General features: G+C 35.5%; 1 protein-coding gene across 1 annotated transcript; it reads right to left on the minus strand.

The window, feature by feature from the left end:
- Positions 1-480: 480 nt before the first annotated feature.
- On the minus strand, positions 481-17770 carry gdap1l1 (ganglioside induced differentiation associated protein 1-like 1). The gene is made up of 6 exons (XM_067445732.1): positions 17503-17770; positions 12329-12521; positions 8581-8754; positions 4190-4284; positions 3914-4028; positions 481-3395 (listed from the first exon to the last, which is right to left on the minus strand). The coding sequence occupies exons 1-6, from the start codon at positions 17680-17682 to the stop codon at positions 3052-3054; spliced, it is 1101 nt and encodes a 366-aa protein (XP_067301833.1). The 5' UTR covers positions 17683-17770; the 3' UTR covers positions 481-3051.
- Between the last annotated feature and the right edge of the window lie 1386 nt (positions 17771-19156).

Here is a 19156-nt window from a genome sequence, read left to right on the forward strand (position 1 = left end):
AGATGCCTTTACTACTTTTCTTGGCCTTGAAAGTGTTAGTTACATTGCTGTCTATGGAGGGGTCAGAGAGCTGTCGGATTTCATAAAAAATATAAATATCTTAATTTGATGAATGAAGGTCTTACAAATTTGAAACAACATGAGAGTGAGGAATTAATGACAGAGCTGTAATTTTAGTGTGAACTAACCCTTTAATGCATTCAAGGTACAGTATAGATTATCAATTCATGCATCAAACTCAAATTCATGCATTGACGACACTGCTCTACTGTTTGAGCTACAGAAATGCTGCAGAGTCCAATGTATTTCTTATTAAAAGAAATATGCATTTGTTTCATTGATTCATCAGCTGTTTTTGTAATACATGAGAATTTTATATCTAGCTTGTACTGCACACAGACAATACGAAGAGGTTAAGGTAAGCAGTTTCGTTTATTGAAATCGATGGCAACTGAACAAATTAAGGCTCATGAACAAACATCTTAGAAAGCACTGTAAATAAATGCATATTTTAAATATATAAAAATAAAAATTACAAAATAAAAGAGTCTATTGTGAAGTCTAATGACCACAGACATCAATAGTTTTCACGTGTTAATTTAACTTCCAGTCATTCTGTTTTAGAGTAGGGATCGCCATTTATTGCAGTTTATATCCAACATTCCAGATTAAGTATTTATGAGATTCAAGGTGTTGAGAACCTAATCTCAGACGTACTGTACATTTGTTGTAGTTATAGTATTGAAAATGACCATTGGCAGTACATAAAATGAAATAATAACAGTATTGATATTAATACATCTGCACAGTTGTATATGGCTTGTGTGTGAGGTGATATAGAACTCTCTTATAATATATATATATATAATTCAGTTATATTTCTTGTGTTTGCTGGCAAACATTTAATGGTGTTTCACAGTTTTTTTGTAAATCAAATTAAGATGACATGAGAAGAAGAATGTACACAAGCTCTTCTTTTTTTTTGAACATTACTGAAAACTTACAAAGAAAGAAAAAAACTGTCGTTGTCTTTGGTTATAAACCCATTGCATCAAACAGTTGCATGCTTAAAAAATGGATACCGGTATACTAGTTTAAATGTCCATTGGATTTTTATTATAAGCCTAGTTTTTCTACTGAATAAAACAGTGTTTGTGTGTTTTGTTTTCATACCAGATGTCTCAGTATCTTTTACACTCGGAGCTGGCACTTCACATTCACATTTCTACACCACCTACATTTCAAGTAAAAAACTTTACTCATCCTGTGGTTTGTAGAGAAATTTTGCTAGTGATGATTAAAAAAACAAAAAACAATTACATAGGAACGAAAATGCTTAGATTGGCAGTCTTGTATGAGGAACACATTCTGTTCTCTTTATTGTTTTCTGTTTTCTTGATGTGTAATATTCTGAAAATGTAGGCCTGTGAAATATTTGCTAGAACTGGAAATTGCAACATGTTGGATTCTGCTAATGAACAGTGTTTTACGTGTAAATGTGCACTAAAATTTGAATGACTGAATGCTGATAAGTTTTACAGAATAGTCTCATAATTGAGTCTTTTAAGTGCAAAGTGTTTGGAAACCCATCAATGGCCGATCATACTTAAAAAAGATGCTTCATTAGGAATTCACAGTATAGACGTAGTAAGCAATTTCTGAGAAATTCTGTTGAAAGTGGATAGGACTGAGTAGCACAACACACTTGTAGCCAATCAGCAGTAGGGGGCGTGTCCACACATGATGAGAGTGTGAGCAAGAGAGAGAGATTTGAAGAAAGACTCTAGAAAGAGAGATGAAATTACAAAAGAGAAAGGGTCAGAGGATGTCACTGGAAGAAGAAAAGCTATGATCAGGCCAGAGCTTTAATATTTTAAACGCTTTCCAGCGCTGGAGAGACCAATGGCCTGAAAACGGATGAAGAGGTTATGTTTTCTGTTTCACAGAAGCAAGATATATTATTGTTGTAATCTTAGCTTCTTAGCTATAGTAACCGGGCAGTTTTGAGTGTCATGGTTTGTCTGGAGCTGGTGTCCTGCTGGAAACTGGAAGGTAAACACTGCAGCCTCTAGCGTTAGTCACTAGTGTGCCTCTTGAGATCAGGGTAGTGGGGTTTACCTTCACAGCTCTCACGAAATGGCCATCCGGGTCAAGGCACCAATATAACCCCTCCGGTTATACACGCCCACTATGAGCAAGACACAAACCAGTTTGAGCAGGATTCGAGCTGGTGTTTCAGGCATGGGAGTTGTGCGCGCTAACTAGGACGCTAAAGACCACAGCCTAGGGGGCAGAGCAATAAAGATAGGGGTGTGTTTGATTGGGTTTAATTCAAATATCAGCAGTGTTTGGCCCTGTCCTAAATGGGAACCCTAAGGTCTCACGACCTTCCTCAAAGTCCATATTTACATGGTAGAAGCCTGCTCCGGAACTTGCAGACTTGCGGGCTCCGCAAAAGTGTGCAATGAGGATGCATATCAGCTGAAAAGTGGGCATGGCGAGCATCCTTCTAAAACGACAAACGGGACACCCTGCGGTCTTGTGGACTCAACGGAGATGCGCACGTGACAGCTATTGTTAGTCCACATGACTGCAAGTGTGCCATCTGGGATAGGGCTTTTCTCAGAAATCACTTACTGCACCTTTAATAAACATTAATTAGAAATGTAGGTTATAGTACACTTAAGGTTTATTTGGCTGTTGTGCTATACCTTATAATCGAATAAAGGTGTCCTAAATGTCAGAATGTGTAGTGTTTATAATCCAGACAGAACAACATAATATAGTTTTGCAAGCCAAATATGAATAAAAGAAATCAGTTAAAAAAAAAAAAAAAAATGAAGGCATCAATTACCAGAGAAGGTGCTGTTAAGAAGAATTCCTAGTCTTGGAATGTTCTCATTATATATTTATTTAAGTATTCACCCAAGTAAGTAATAGTGTTAACCTCTGTATATTGTCTTGATTTTCCTGCTCTCGTAAAACAGTGTTACCGAAAAGTTCGAACATCACACAGATACACAGACACAAAACACTACAGGAGCACATTCACTACATGTATTTCTTTTTTAAAAACCAATAGGCAAAATAGCCCATCCCCCCGAGAGAGCCCATTAAGAAGGACGCCCCAAAGAAGGAGGGGGGCTTCTTTTTTACCATTCGGAATGCATTGGGTAGAACTGCAGATAGCAGGGTCGTGTGGATGTCCCCCAACACCTTGCGGAAAGCGTAGCGCTTCTGCACCCGCTCAAAAAACGACTGCAGGTTCGGCCGGCTCCCATCCTCCCAGTATTTCCTTGAGAGTCCCAAGAACTTGAGCCTGTGCAATGTGGCTCCAAGACAAATATCAGCTAGTGTAAAAGTAGGTCCACAAAGCCATAATTCACATTTTTGACCTGTGTAGACAGGAAAGACATCTTGTAGGTTTTGTTTAAAAAGAAAAATCGGAAACAACGGTTCTCAAAGCGAATACAGATTAACAAATGCACCAAGAAAAATTACCATAAATCTTTAATAATATATATATATATATATATATATATATATATATATATATATATATATATATATATATATATATATATATATATATATATTTATATGTGTTTATATTTATATTATATATATATATATATATATATATATATATATATATATATATATATATAATATGCAGTAAAAAAAAACTTGTTTTTAATAAAGTAACCTTTGTTATATTTGTATTAATGTTTTTTTTGTTTTAATCAAATACTAAATCGTTTTTAAACATAATCATTAATGTTAAAATAAGGTTATTTAATGCTTTTTAAAAATAAAATAACAAAATAAGATTATTATAATTAATTTTATTGTGATTATTTTATTTGTATATACGATAAATTATGAGAAAAATCAACTTCAACAGAAAACACACCTTGATATTCCAGTTTTCTTTTTTCCAGCTCTGCCTCTACTTGGTCTAGCACCATTGCCAACTCTCCAATAATTTTTTTCAGGTAGTTCACATTGTCGTGGTCCAAGATCTTTGCCTACAAAATGTAAGTATTCAAGACCAAGAAAAGCTATTATTTCATTTTCCGATTAAGTCGGCAATATTCATATATATATATCTCATATTTCAACTAAAATAGCATATCTCAGCTACGATTGTGATACACAAACATATATGCATGTAAAACTGCTAGCTTACCATGAGCTTTTTCTGCTTGGAGAGGTATGGCTCTGTCAATTGGGGTTCTTCATGGTCCAGCTTCATCAGTTCAGAAGCTGCATTGGCCAAATGTCCTAAGAGAAGTCAGATCAGAATGTCTACGTCAGTAAGAGAGCTTTCATCTGCTTACATATTTACAATGTAAAACCCAGATATGTGTAAAGTTATCCGGGTCTTGTATTCCTTCACGATGAGTTATATGTACAATGGTTAATACTGTAACTGTCAGGTGGCACACTGTGAGTTGACACTAATTTCTGCATAGCTTTAATGCTCCTGACAAGTAATGAGGGATTTAATAAGACTTTACACTTAAAATCAAAGCAGTGACCATGAAAAACAACACCTAACATAGGGACTCCTTCCAAGTTATAAACATAAAAGAGATTTATTTGCAATTATGCTGGGTTTCCTTGACAGTTTATCATGCTGCAATACATTGGCTGGATCAACTCTTTGGCTTGATTTAGACTGTACTGGCACGTTAGGAAAAAGGTGAGCAATGCGGACTTACACTGGATTGAATATCGATGAACTCTGAATAAACAGGCCAGCATTAGAGCGCTTTAGTGAGAGGATGTCACTTGTCAACATTTGAGACAGCGATTTGCTTGATTTCCAGACTAAGCAGGTTTTTGTAAAGAATCTGATTTTGCTTTTAACATGCTTAAAAATATAGATTCTAAAAAGGGGCTTGGTTAATACTTTATTTCAGTGGTCCACTTTAGGCATGCTACAGTATTGTTCAAAATAATAGCAGTACAATGTGACTAACCAGAATAATCAAGGTTTTTAGTATATTTTTTATTGCTACGTGGCAAACAAGTTACCAGTAGGTTCAGTAGATTGTCAGAAAACAAACAAGACCCAGCATTCATGATATGCACGCTCTTAAGGCTGTGCAATTGGGCAATTAGTTGAAAGGGGTGTGTTCAAAAAAATAGCAGTGTCTACCTTTGACTGTACAAACTCAAAACTATTTTGTACAAACATTTTTTTTTCTGGGATTTAGCAATCCTGTGAATCACTAAACTAATATTTAGTTGTATGACCACAGTTTTTTAAAACTGCTTGACATCTGTGTGGCATGGAGTCAACCAACTTGTGGCACCTCTCAGCTGTTATTCCACTCCATGATTCTTTAACAACATTCCACAATTCATTCACATTTCTTGGTTTCGCTTCAGAAACAGCATTTTTGATATCACCCCACAAGTTCTCAATTGGATTAAGGTCTGGAGATTGGGCTGGCCACTCCATAACATTAATTTTGTTGGTTTGGAACCAAGACTTTGCCCGTTTACTAGTGTGTTTTGGGTCATTGTCTTGTTGAAACAACCGTTTCAAGGGCATGTCCTCTTCAGCATAGGGCAACATGACCTCTTCAAGTATTTTAACATATGCAAACTGATCCATGATCCCTGGTATGCGATAAATAGGCCCAACACCATAGTAGGAGAAACATGCCCATATCATGATGCTTGCACCTCCATGCTTCACTGTCTTCACTGTGTACTGTGGCTTGAATTCAGAGTTTGGGGGTCGTCTCACAAACTGCCTGTGGCCCTTGGACCCAAAAAGAACAATTTTACTCTCATCAGTCCACAAAATGTTCCTCCATTTCTCTTTAGGCCAGTTGATGTGTTCTTTGGCAAATTGTAACCTCTTCTGCACATGCCTTTTTTTTAACAGAGGGACTTTGCGGGGGATTCTTGAAAATAGATTAGCTTCACACAGACGTCTTCTAACTGTCACAGTACTCACAGGTAACTCCAGACTGTCTTTGATCATCCTGGAGGTGATCATTGGCTGAGCCTTTGCCATTCTGGTTATTCTTCTATCCATTTTGATGGTTGTCTTCCGTTTTCTTCCACGTCTCTCTGGTTTTGCTCTCCATTTTAAGGCATTGGAGATCATTTTAGCTGAACAGCCTATCATTTTTTGCACCTCTTTATAGGTTTTCCCCTCTCTAATCAACTTTTTAATCAAAGTACGCTGTTCTTCTGAACAATGTCTTGAACGACCCATTTTCCTCAGCTTTCAAATGCATGTTCAACAAGTGTTGGCTTCATCCTTAAATAGGGGCCACCTGATTCACACCTGTTTCTTCACAAAATTGATGACCTCAGTGATTGAATGCCACACTGCTATTTTTTTGAACACACCCCTTTCAACTAATTCAACTAATTGCCCAATTGCACAGCCTTAAGAGCGTGCATATCATGAATGCTGGGTCTCATTTGTTTTCTGAGAATCTACTGAACCTACCGGTAACTTGTTTGCCACGTAGCAATAAAAAAATATATACGAAAAACCTTGATTATTCTGGTTAGTCACATTGTACTGCTATTATTTTGAACAATACTGTAACTACCGGTATAGGTAACTTTGCAACTACATGTCAACTAACTCTCATTAGAATATAAGCAGATCATAGTAGACAGTTAGGTCAGGGTTAGCAGAATAAGTTGACATGTACTTGCAAAAGTTACTTATAGTCAGTAGTAGTAAGCGTGTGTCTCAGAAACGGACTGTTTCTAAAACAACCGGAGCTTCTAACAGCAGCTACAGTGACAGAGTGACTTTACAAACTGGCGATTGGCTCTTTTATTTAAAAGACGGGATATATTTTGCCATATAGCGCATTACACTTTCTCCCATTCATAGTAATGAGTGCACCGTCTTGATATATCCAAGTCTTTGATGTATCCAAGTCTTTGATATCATGTCTAAAGTGGACCTTCAAATAAAGTGTTACCAGGGGTTTTCGCAGTGATGCCACAGAATAACTATTTTGGGTTCCCAAAGAATTTAAGATAGGGATGCACCTGAAGCTGAATACCATGTTTGGAAAGGAAATTACGCATTCTACCGAGCCCCTAAAGGAACATGGTGATGGGGAAAAAAATATGAGATGGGAGGAAAAATATATTTTAATGCTTTTGCTTTCTCTTGCAATATTATAATTGGGTAATTACAATGATCAGGCATAACACCTTCCTAATATCAGAACACTGCCCAAAGCATCACACTGCCTCCACCAGCTTGCCTTCTTCCCATAGTGCATCTTGGTGTCATGTGTTCCCTGGTAAGCTGCACACCCGCACACGGTTATCCACAGGATGTAAGTCCCCTCAGTTGTAAGTAGCTTTGGATAAAAGCATCTGCTAAATGCATAAATGTAAATGCAAATGAAGTAAAAGAAAACACGATTCATCAGACCCGGCCTCCTTCTTCCATTGCTCCGTGGTCCAGTTCTGATGCTCACGTGCCCACTGTTGGCACTTTTGGAGGTGGACAGGAGTCAGCATGGGCACCCTGAGTGGGATGCAGCTATACAGCCCCTTACGCAACAAACTGTGATGCACTGTGTATTCTGACACCTTTCTATCAGAACCAGCATTAACTTCTTGAGCAATTTGAGCTACAAGAGCTCGTCTGTTTGATTGGACCACACGGGCCAGCCTTCCCACGTGCATCAATGAGCCTGGGCCGTCCATGACCCTGTCGGCGGTTCACCACTGTTCCTTCCTTGGACCACTTTTGATAGATACTGACCACTGCAAAACGGGAACACCTCACAAGAGCTGCAGTTTTGGAGATACTCTGACCCAGTCTAGCCATCACAATTTGGCCCTTGTCAAACTCACTCAAATCCTTATGTCTGCCCATTTTTACCGCTTCTAACACATTAACTTTGTAACTTTGAGGGCAAAATATTCACCCACTAACAGGTGTCGTGATGAGATAATGTGTTATTAATTTTATAATGTTATGCCTGATTGGTATATATTGTATACAATTTGTGGACATTAGGGAGCTGCTATCAATATGCAGGGTATTGAAATCGCATTTGAATGTGTGCTTGCTTTTTTCTGAATTCACGATCATGCATACACTGTGTATATGCTGATACTTGCCACACATTTTACGAGATATTTGTCATGATGCTTAGGATTTACTGTGCACCAAATCCCCTGATATCATCCTTTCAGTGCTCTCTCCTTACTATCTTCATGTGATAAGTGAAATCTGATGTACTGAATTGTAACCGACTACCGCAGCAAGCCTAAACATGTCCCTAGGGGCTCTGCAGAATGCTTTATTCATTTTCCGCACCTTTCCGAATCCGTGTTTAGGCTTCTGTGCCATCCCTAATTTTAAATATTCAATATTTAATAATTATTCAATTATTAAATATTAATCCAAAGAACATTTTCCTTCCATGAAGAACCTTATGGCCAATGGAAATTGGATATATTTTATTCCTTTATTTTTAAGAGTACACATTTTACAAAATAAATAACGTCTTTGCAATGTTGTACAGTATCTCTAGAATTAATGGTGCACTGAATTGTAGGATCACTTACTACGTATTTCAGCAGTGGCGTACTTTGGGATCATGGAGTCAATTGTGAGTTCAGGATGCAGGATGCATCCATGTGTGTAAGCATCCATGGGCAGTCCATCCAGCAGCTCACGGTACTGCTGTACCCTTGCATACAATGGAGTGCCTTCATCTGGAATCAGCTGGGCTACTGTGTCTGAAAGAACAAAGAACACACACACACACACACACATAAAAGTATTTTAATATACATAAATACCCATGACTCCTCTGATCTGGTCATGTATCCTAGCCGGAGAGTTGTAAATATGTGCAGGGTTAGACTGAACATGAATGGAGAGATCTAAGGCACATATGAACAAAAATGTCAGATTTGGGCCACTTTTGCATGCATTGTGAACATAGCCCAAGAAAATAGAGATAGTTGACTGAATGGATGCTTAGAAGATGTGAATAAACATCAGTTAGCATTTTAGAGTCTCCTCTAAATAAAATCACAAGTCAGTATTTCGAAGCTTTAGGTGAATTGAGTTTCTAAACAGCAATAAGGTCAACTTAGCTGTCATAGTTCAGTTTTGTATCATAAAGATACGTCATTCAAACAAATGTATATTATCCTGAAGACAACAAACTGTCAAGTGTCTTCTCTTAAATAAGATCGTGATAATGCCATGTCTTTTTTTCTATAAAAGGGGGTGCAATGTTAACAGGTGTCCCTTATTTCTATTAATTGGTCAATGATTCACCTTTCATACAAAAACAAACACAAATATATAAATATGAGCAAAACAATAAATTGAACTGTCAAAGTTTCTTGTCTTTTTGCAAGGAGCATTTAAAAATCACAAGCCACTGAAAGGAAACAGATAGATAAATGTTAACAGATATATATTTTTAATTATTATAGATGCTTTGGTGACCAATCTCTAGACTGAATAAGTTAGATTTAGTTAAACATTTTGTGAGAAAAAGCTGTCTGCTAAAAATAAGCATAATGTTATTGTTTAATGGCAGATAGGGAATGAAACAAAGGGGTATCCCATTTTACACTGCTCTGCACCTCCAGCATGCTGACCTGCAGCTCTCCAACTGTGGAAGATCAATTCATCCGATAAAAACACAATCAAAATATCTCTATTGCTCTAGCACACAAACAGCTGAACAATGCCATACCACCAATACACAAACAACATGAAAATCTGCATTGTGTCTAAGGGGCAGTTGACACATCAAAAATAAAAACCATTTATGCGTTTTGGGCCTGAAACAACTAACTTTTGAAAACAGGTTTGAACGTGTACCCATGCTATCGTCTCCGTGTAAACTACAAAAACATAAATAAGTGAAAATGGTGATGTCATGTGCATCTCTATTATGTGTTCAGTCTTTAGGAGTGTAGCGTTTCCTTAAAAAGTAACATCGCCAACTACTCTCCTGGCATTCATAATACAGTACTAATACTAGGCGATTTCCTAGGCAGATGAGACATGGGACATGGGACTATATTATGGGGAAGCACAGGCGAGATATGATATCTCTACGCCCAAGTAGCAGTGCTTTGCCTACGCTTCCCCATATATAGTCCCAAGTCAAAATCTGCCTAGGAAATCGCTTAGTCTTAATCTGCATCGCTATTTGTACTCGTTGTGAATACGCAGGCCACAAGAAGAAATTAGTTTTTTTTTTTTTTTTGGATCACTTTTACTCAGGACATGCTAGCTGGCAACATTGGATTCCATTCATTATGCTAAGCTAAGCTAGCGGTGACCCTGCCAAACTAAAATAATGCATGTACTGAGACAAAAATGCATTTGCCCACATATCTACATATAGGAAAGAAGTTGAATAAGCCCTATTTCTAAAAACGGTGGAGTGTTCCTTTAAGGAAATAAACTCATTAACACCATTCACAAGAGAATCATACTGTATATGTCAAGCTGGCTTTTACATGTCACGCAAAATGGTTTATATTTTTAGTTTTATACTATACATTCAGAGTATTAGGCTTTATTTTAATATTTTCAATGATCTAAATATTCAACTTTTACATTTACTTTAGCCTAAATATTTTAACATATAGTCTTAATTTGATTTTCATTTTTTTTAAATAAGTTTCAAAATATATGTTTTGGTCAAAGATAAAATGTCAAAAAGTTAGTCAAATAGTCTTTGTTCAAAATGAAAATCAAGTTTCATAAAACTAATGCAGCATGACTAAATGTGATTGCTAATAAATTAGTGTCTGTACACTCTAAAATGTCAAATATCATTCAGAAGTCTGTTTAAATCTCTTAAAGACCACTGAGAGATTGAGCGATCACTCTCAGCTCTTATTACTTGAGTGAGTGATCTTGGATCAGAAAAGTGAAAACACTCCCACACTGTGAAAACTGTGAAGACATTCAAAATGACACATAGTCATGCAACCATGTGAGAGAAAATGTAGTGCACTACAATGATGGTGATTTAGTGCTTGTGTTGCTTACACAGGCCTATCTTTAACTTTCTACACACATAAGATAACATATAATTGCAGAATCATTTTTGAATGAAAAGAGAGAACAATTTCTGTACTTCTGGTAAGCCAATGTTTACAGATCTAACAGTTTTACAGTAAATTGAGAAAATGTGAATATTGTTAGTAAAATGCTGTGATGGATTTATTATAAATTATTTATTTATATCTAATTGTGTATAGTAATATAATTATGGTATGTTTATACAATTATGATTTATGTTTTTTTTAAATCTAAATAGTAATCCTGTACATCGGACAAACATTGGATTTTGGGGTGAAAATGAAAGTCGGGTTGACGTTTAAATCCAATGTTGGACAAATGTCAAATGTCAAATGTCAAATTAGTAAACACCAAAATGTTTTGAGATTCATATGCTGAATATTGATGTCTGAGTGACTCTAATAGATGCTGGAGTTCAAAATGTTTAGTGGACAATGTAATTATAGGCTTGCTATAATAATAATAATAATAATAATACAAAATGATCGCATATCAAAAGATTCGATTCTGGATCAGTGAAATAGACCCCTATATAGGCTAATGATTATATCTTTTTTATCAAGTGGACAATATCATATGATCAAATTTTCTCTTGCTTTTCTTGCCATAACAAACACAGTAACAGCAGCCAGAGAAAAACTAATGTTAAAAAGTCAAGTCAAACTACCCAACTAAAGGAAACACTGATCACCATAATGGTACACATAATGCACTGTGAGAGTCGCACATCGAATTAATTTCCTCGTCGGACCAGAAGATGGTGCCCACGGCTGACATTTTTCCAAACCGCTGGTCCAATGTGGCTACAGCGTAATATCATAGGTATTATACATAAAGGTATACATTCCTTTTTAATTGATTATTGATTTGTTAAGGTTAATCCATGCTAGTTTCCACGACAGAGTTCAAGATAAATCTTATCATTACAACCGGAGCTGTCAGTTTGTTAAATTTAAATAATTTTCAAAAAGCAAGCACAAAGTATGCAAAAGAGGCAGCCCTTCCGGAACACTCATTTTCATTCTTTCCCTTAAGTGAGCTATATTAGTGGACTAGGAAATAGAGAATGAGGGTAAAAGGGGCGATTACGGTCACCATAGGCATATTAGAAACTTCCAGGCGAGTGCGTTGAGGCAAGTTGGAGCTAAACTATAGGACAAGGAGTAGGTTTGGACACCCCTGCCATAGAGGGTTAGGTACTGTAACAAGCAAGGTATATTTCTGCAGTCATGAATAAGTGGTTTGCCATACCTCCGACAAAATTGGTCTCTATATAATCAATGATTTGGTTGTAGTCACTGACGATAGTGTCTCCATGGATGAAAACCGGCACTTCCTCCCCTAGGTTGAGCCTCATGAACCAAGGCTCCTTGTGCTCAGTGAGAGGCATACTAACGTCCCGTTCTTCACACAGCAACCCTTTCTCATTGATCACCAGACGCACCTGCCAGAAAAAAACACACACAGGACATCATAATGACATCAGGCTGCCTCAAGGCTGTTTTAGAATTTTTTAAAATGTTTATAATTCAAAGAAAATGTCATTAAAATGAAATATCAAATACTAGGAATTTTTTGCTTTTCAGCTTTACATTATGAATAGTATAGCATGGCTGCTAATATTATCTATAATGCAGGAAACGTATTATATCAAATAAAAGTTATAAAATATATTTTATTATAGCAAAGACATTGAGACATTTGATCCCACTTCATGTCAGCTATGTAAAACACAAACCAGTATTTTTTCAACACTATCTAACAATCATTAAAATCAACTTTAAATGTCTGGTTGGCCAGATGTTAGAAATTAGATTAAATAAATCATCTGATTTATCATCATGTAGGTCTAAATTTCTTGTTATTATTTGGCTCCAAACATAACTCAATATTTTTTACTCAATATGCAAGGTTTAAACTGCCTGTTTGAATAAAAAAGTGAAAAAGGTTAAATAGGCTTCTATATAAGACCCTCATTTTAAAGAACCATTTATGTCAAAAAGGTTCGGACCCACTTTATATTAGGTGACCTTAAATACTATGTACTAAAATTCTAATGAATCATTCAAAGTGTTTTGCAATACAATATCAACCCAATACGTACATTGAAGTTAAGGCCACCTAATGTAAAGTGGGACCAAAGGTTCAATATAAGGATAAATGTCTTAAACAATACTTAATACTGTCAAATGATAAAGTGTTCACAAGCTTCCTAATTCATAAAACTGATTAAAATGGATCAAAATCTATAAAATGTTCTGATGGGAACCACTGAAAGGTTCAATGCAGCGCCTGACAGAACCCTTTAAGATTCTAGAATCATTTCTTCTAAGAGTGAAAGGTCTACTGCAGTAACTATAGCAACTATACACATAGAAACTATATTAATAAAACATAACATGGGAATATGGGAAAATGCATTGCTGTCTGTTCAGAGATTTTGCATCCTAAGCCGTGACATTTTGGCATTGAGCTAAACAACACAATGTGATTCAGATAGCTATTTAAAGAGTATATACTTGCTTCCTGATCTGGTTAAAAGCGGCATTAAAGATACAATCCAGTCACATTCTACAAAATCAGATTAATCGATCAAGATAAATCAAGGAGCACTGAGTGATGAGTGAAAAAAGCATCAATCAGCAGCTTGAGCAATGCCTAATGAATGTCCGACTGTTTTCAGCGTTGACTGCGCTGAGGCCTGGGAAGTGTTGCAAAGCCAATAGACACATCTGATAAAGCACTTCACAACAACTCTGCAATGTCTGAATTTGAACTGACACAAAATAATCAACTGGAAAAGGTTCAGCCAGTATTACAGCTTAACCAGGGCTGCCATCACTCAAATGACACTTGTCTTACGCCATACGTATTCTCACACAGTGAAATTTTTTTTTAAATAAAAATATTTTTGGCACTGTTAATGTGGCGTGAACTAATGTGAACTAATCCCCCTCTCTACTTCTTTACTACTAGTTACAGTGTAAAATAAACATGAATTAACATCAGACGGTATGTTGAAAGAACCAGTACAACTCACTAAAATGTATCATCGATTACATGTGTCTCCTGTAATCGCTCAATCAGTGTTTCAACCGATAAAAGACTGTAAACAATGGCAGGTTACATTTACCTCAGAAAAGCCATTCATGGTCCATAAACTGTTAGCAATAAAAATGTGCTCTGTTTTGCCAAATATTATGCACTAGGTCTACATTACATTTTCATTATATTTTTACTCTAATACCATTAAAATGTATCATCATGTATCATATCATTATTATTATAAAAATAGCCTTAAATGAAATTGTCTACAAATCAGGTTTAAAACCTTTAACAATCTACACACTATAAACCCTAATGCTCAAAATAATTGATTAGAGTAGAGCCAACGCAAATTAGTGTTTATTTAGTACTTTCTTTTTCTTGTAAATTCTCAAAACTGACACATTTTAAGTAATCTGAATTGTTTCATTGTTCATTGAGTGTTATGAACTTGTTTCTTATAATTAATACTATGGGTGCGTCTCAATCAGCTCACTAGTCAGGGCACTGATCAGAGAGTCAGCCCATTGACTTATGTCCTGATCAGTGCCCTGACTACTGAACTATAGGCAGCTGATTGAGACACACACTAACTTTTTTTTTAACTGAAAGTTAAAAAACTGAAAATTTAACTGAAACTGGGCTTTCTATTTCCCAGCATGCTTTGCCATGACACTCAAAAGTGACAGTAAAGGCCAAAATTACGTTATATTATTATACTTTTTTTGTGCAAGTTTAATGTTAAGGTGGTGATTGTTTAATGTTTTGTAATGCTAGTCTAGAAGAGTTCACTGTAAAAAATAAAAACGGAAAATGTACTGGTAATTTTCTGCAGAAATTTCCGAAATTTCATTATTTTACAGAAATTTCCGTTGAGCCTTAAAACACAAACTAATGCAATGTGTAATTCAAAATACAGGTAAAACCTCAATCCGGAAAATTCCTTCATATTTATACAGTACATTGTGCCCTATTTTTACGGACTTTTTTAAGGGTTTCCATCATGGTGAGGAGTAGAGCACGAGTACAAGCTTAGTTTGAGTACAGATATATGTTTATTAAATTAACTAGTTAAAGCTAGTTTCCACTACAGAAAATGTGAGATTAGATGATATTTTTAAGTTAAATGTATGAACTAGCGTACTTAAATATATCAAGTTTAGAGCAGTTAAAATGTATGAGTACAAAATAAAAATATGCAAGTTTTGCTTAAACGTTCAGTTTCTTAACTTTATTGACAAATTATTATTTTTAATAAATAATTAAGTCAGCGTATTCAAGTTTACAGTGCAGAGTTCCCTGTGTTTACAACATTAGAGTTTTTCCCTAATTTACATGTACACTATATTCAAATTAATGGTTATTGAAATCGAATCGCAAGTTTATGAATCGAATCCCTCCCTTCCCCCATTCTCACTCCTTTGTGAACGCAAAAGTTGGCAGCCCTGGCTTAACTTTTTACAGCTTTGTCAAGAAGATACATTGGTACAATACAATTCATCACAAAAACAAAGGCACACGGCAGTGATATTGAAAGGTCAGCAGAGCCAATCCATTTTCTGAGATGACAGGGCTGTTTTGAGGCTCATCCCCAGTAAGTGTTCTCCAATTAATATTTCTATAAAAAGCAGTCAAAAGCTCATTACTCTGGGGCATCAAGAGAAAAACACTCAATGGTGTAATGCTTTCCCATGTTTAACTGTATTTCTCAGTCAGTAAATAGGCGATGGATTTGGTAGGTCATTGATTTTTTGCTCAGCTTTCCATGCAAGTCTGTAACTACTGTAATCAGCAAAATGAATCACTTTGCGATCTGAGCTTCACCAATGTTTTGGGCAATTTAATATTGTTGTCAGGACAGGAGTCAGGTTTGGCTTAGGTAACACATGACATTCATTCAAATCACAAACAGCAAGAGCAGACTTACTGTTGAGAAAGGCATCTCTTGCACAACAATTAATAAGCCTGACCCCTGGTGCGTCATTCCACCAAATATTGGGCCCTTTTCATTTTGAATCAGTGACTTTTTTATTAGAATAAACTATTTATCAGACAAAGAATGTGTTAAGAAATTGCATTGTGGCACCGCATGCAATGTTTAACATTTAATATATGTTGAAGTTTGAATTCCCTTTAAAAAAAAGGGTTGACATATTTAGCCATTTAGCCATTACTAGCCTCAAGGTCATGACACGACAAGATGTCTACAAGAAAGACAAAGGACAGTAAACCATATATAAATATACTGTGTGTGCATGTATGCAGTTTGATTTAAAAAAAAAAAAACATTCTATCATATTTCATATTCATATAAATACTAGTGTATAAAATACATTTACTGTGTGTTTGTGTAAATGTGTGACATTTATATTGTATTTAATTAATGTTATGTATATGTATTTATTTCAAAATAATGTATTTATTCATATTTATTAAAATGCATAACATGCATAAACATGCACAAATGCATATAAATATATATATAAAAATGTAAAACATAATACATATTTATGCATAATCTATATAATATATATTATTTTATTAGATTGTGTGTGTATATATATATATATATATATATACACACACACACACACACACACACACACACACACACACACAAATGTGTGGTGTTTTTGTGTTTATGCGTGTGTATATGTGTGTGTATATGTGTGTGTATATGTGTATATATATATATATATATATATATATATATATATATATATATATATATATATATATATATATATATATATATATACACATATACACGGCAGGGAGCAGATGAAAACACTGGCCAAAAGGAATTTATAATAAAATAAAATGTAATCTTTTTTTGCTGATATGATAATAAAATTAATAAAATGCCTATAATAACACATATAGTAAAAGTTTGTGCCTGTTTTATTTGTTAAGTCATTGTACACACATCCATGAGGGACACAGAAGACCTTGACTGAAATTTGACAGCAGAATACGAAATCACCGTTTGTTTTTCACAAAGCTGCCTCGTTTTAATGAATAATTTAGAGTTCCATCATCCACCAGAGCAAAGCAACACACAACTCTTAACAATAGCTTTGTGGCCATTGTATACAGTTAAATCCGCTATTCATGTGCCCCTAAATCAGTCTGACAGACACTATGGATATAACTGATCGATGATATTGAGATGCGGTTTACTTAGAACTAGTCAAGTCAAAATGTTCATCATCTTCTGCTGAGGTTTCGTGATGTCTTCATAAAGGCCGGCACAGACAGGTAACGTTAGGCCAATAAAACACGCGTCGGTCCAGAGAAAGCGCAATATTATCTGTCTGGCATTACTGGTCCCACTGCATAGTATAGATTCACCCACCATTTTCATGCTGTGTTTTTCTTACCTTCTGAGAGCTGAAGGACTGAGTCCAGTGGTACAGAACGAGCCTGTCTTTGGAGTATGGCTTGTGTTCTATCGTGGGCTCGTGACTCTCCTCTCCGTCTGTGATTTTGCCATCTTCGTCCATGGCTGATATGGGCCACCAGCTACAGTTGGTGGGAGTAACATTGTTGGAAGACGCCATGACAGAGGATTCTGTGCGTGTGAGAGAGGAGCAGAGGGAGAGGGAAAGGGGGGAGAGAGAGAGAGAGAGAGAGAGAGAGAGAGAGAGAGAGAGAGAGAGAGAGAGAGAGAGAGAGAGAGAGAGAGAGATGGAGGGAGGGAGGACGAACGCCTGGAGGTTTCAGCACCACGAACAGGGGCATCATCGACACACCATCGTCAGCCGCACTTTCGACATGGACTCGATAAATGTTCAGGATCTAATTCAAAATATACATATTGGTTATTTGAAAAACGTTTGCCATTTTCTACAAAAAGCGTTAATTGAACAACTCTAAAATGTCTAAGCATAAAGCAAAAAGTACACTCTTAAAAACAAAGATTCTTTATAGGCATCGATGAAGAATCCAACCTTTTATTCACTGATCCTAAAACGCCCATTTCGAACCTTTATTTTTAAGTGTAGTGAAATATGTCCCTTACACCTTGAATACACGTTTTCATTATTATTATTATTATTATTATTATTATTATTATTATTATTATTATTATTATTATTATTATTATTATTATTATTATTATTGTATTTATTTAAAAGTCACGACAGTCATGAAGGTCTGCTGCAGCGATATAATTGCATATGTGTTACACTGATTTGAACAACATTGAAATATTTCTCAAAATTCATAGACTATTATTTACTGATTTTCGTCTATGTTACAGTATAATCTCTACTGTGGCTACACCGTCTAAACATTATTTTACTTTTTAACTGTTTTGTTAAAAAAATATTTATTAAGAATATTACTGTAATTACAGCTGGCAACCACAATACAAAACAGCAACCAGCAGAGGGCGCGGTATCCCCTCCACTCATGTTAAATATCTTCTGTAAACTCAAGTGGCGCCAACACAGGTGTCTCTGTGAGCATAGTGCATGGATATGATCCAGTGAGAGCAATCTGGCCTCTGTTCAATAATCACTCGACCTAAGACCAAGACTGACAAATCATCTTACCTCACTGAAAATAAAGGCTCGCTTATATAGCCTATATATTTTTTAAACATCGGCTTGAAACTAGGCTGTAAAAACAATATCAGTGTTTATAGACTTTTGCTTATTTACAGAGTCACTCAGCTTCCGCTTTTCATTTTATTTGTTAACATGGCTTTAATATTTCTTAAGCAAGTCTATGAAAAGTGATAGGAAACAGACAAAATAAAAAAATTGTTTTATTTTTAAATTGTGTCTTAGTGTCTACAGACTTTAATTGACTTATTTATTCATAGAGTCAGAGTCAACAAAGTTTTAATTTACATGCTTGTTAACATGGACGGTAAAATATTTCATAAGCGCAAAACAAGTGCTAAAAAATAAGTTAAATATTTAAGATTAAGTAAATAAAGAAAATTGAGGGAAAAAAATAAAGATGAATAAATAAATAATACCAATATAAACAACAACAGGAATAAGTTGAAATACAACATTTGTCATT

This window comes from Pseudorasbora parva, chromosome 6 (assembly GCF_024679245.1).
Source record: "Pseudorasbora parva isolate DD20220531a chromosome 6, ASM2467924v1, whole genome shotgun sequence".
NCBI classification, from domain to species: domain Eukaryota; kingdom Metazoa; phylum Chordata; class Actinopteri; order Cypriniformes; family Gobionidae; genus Pseudorasbora; species Pseudorasbora parva.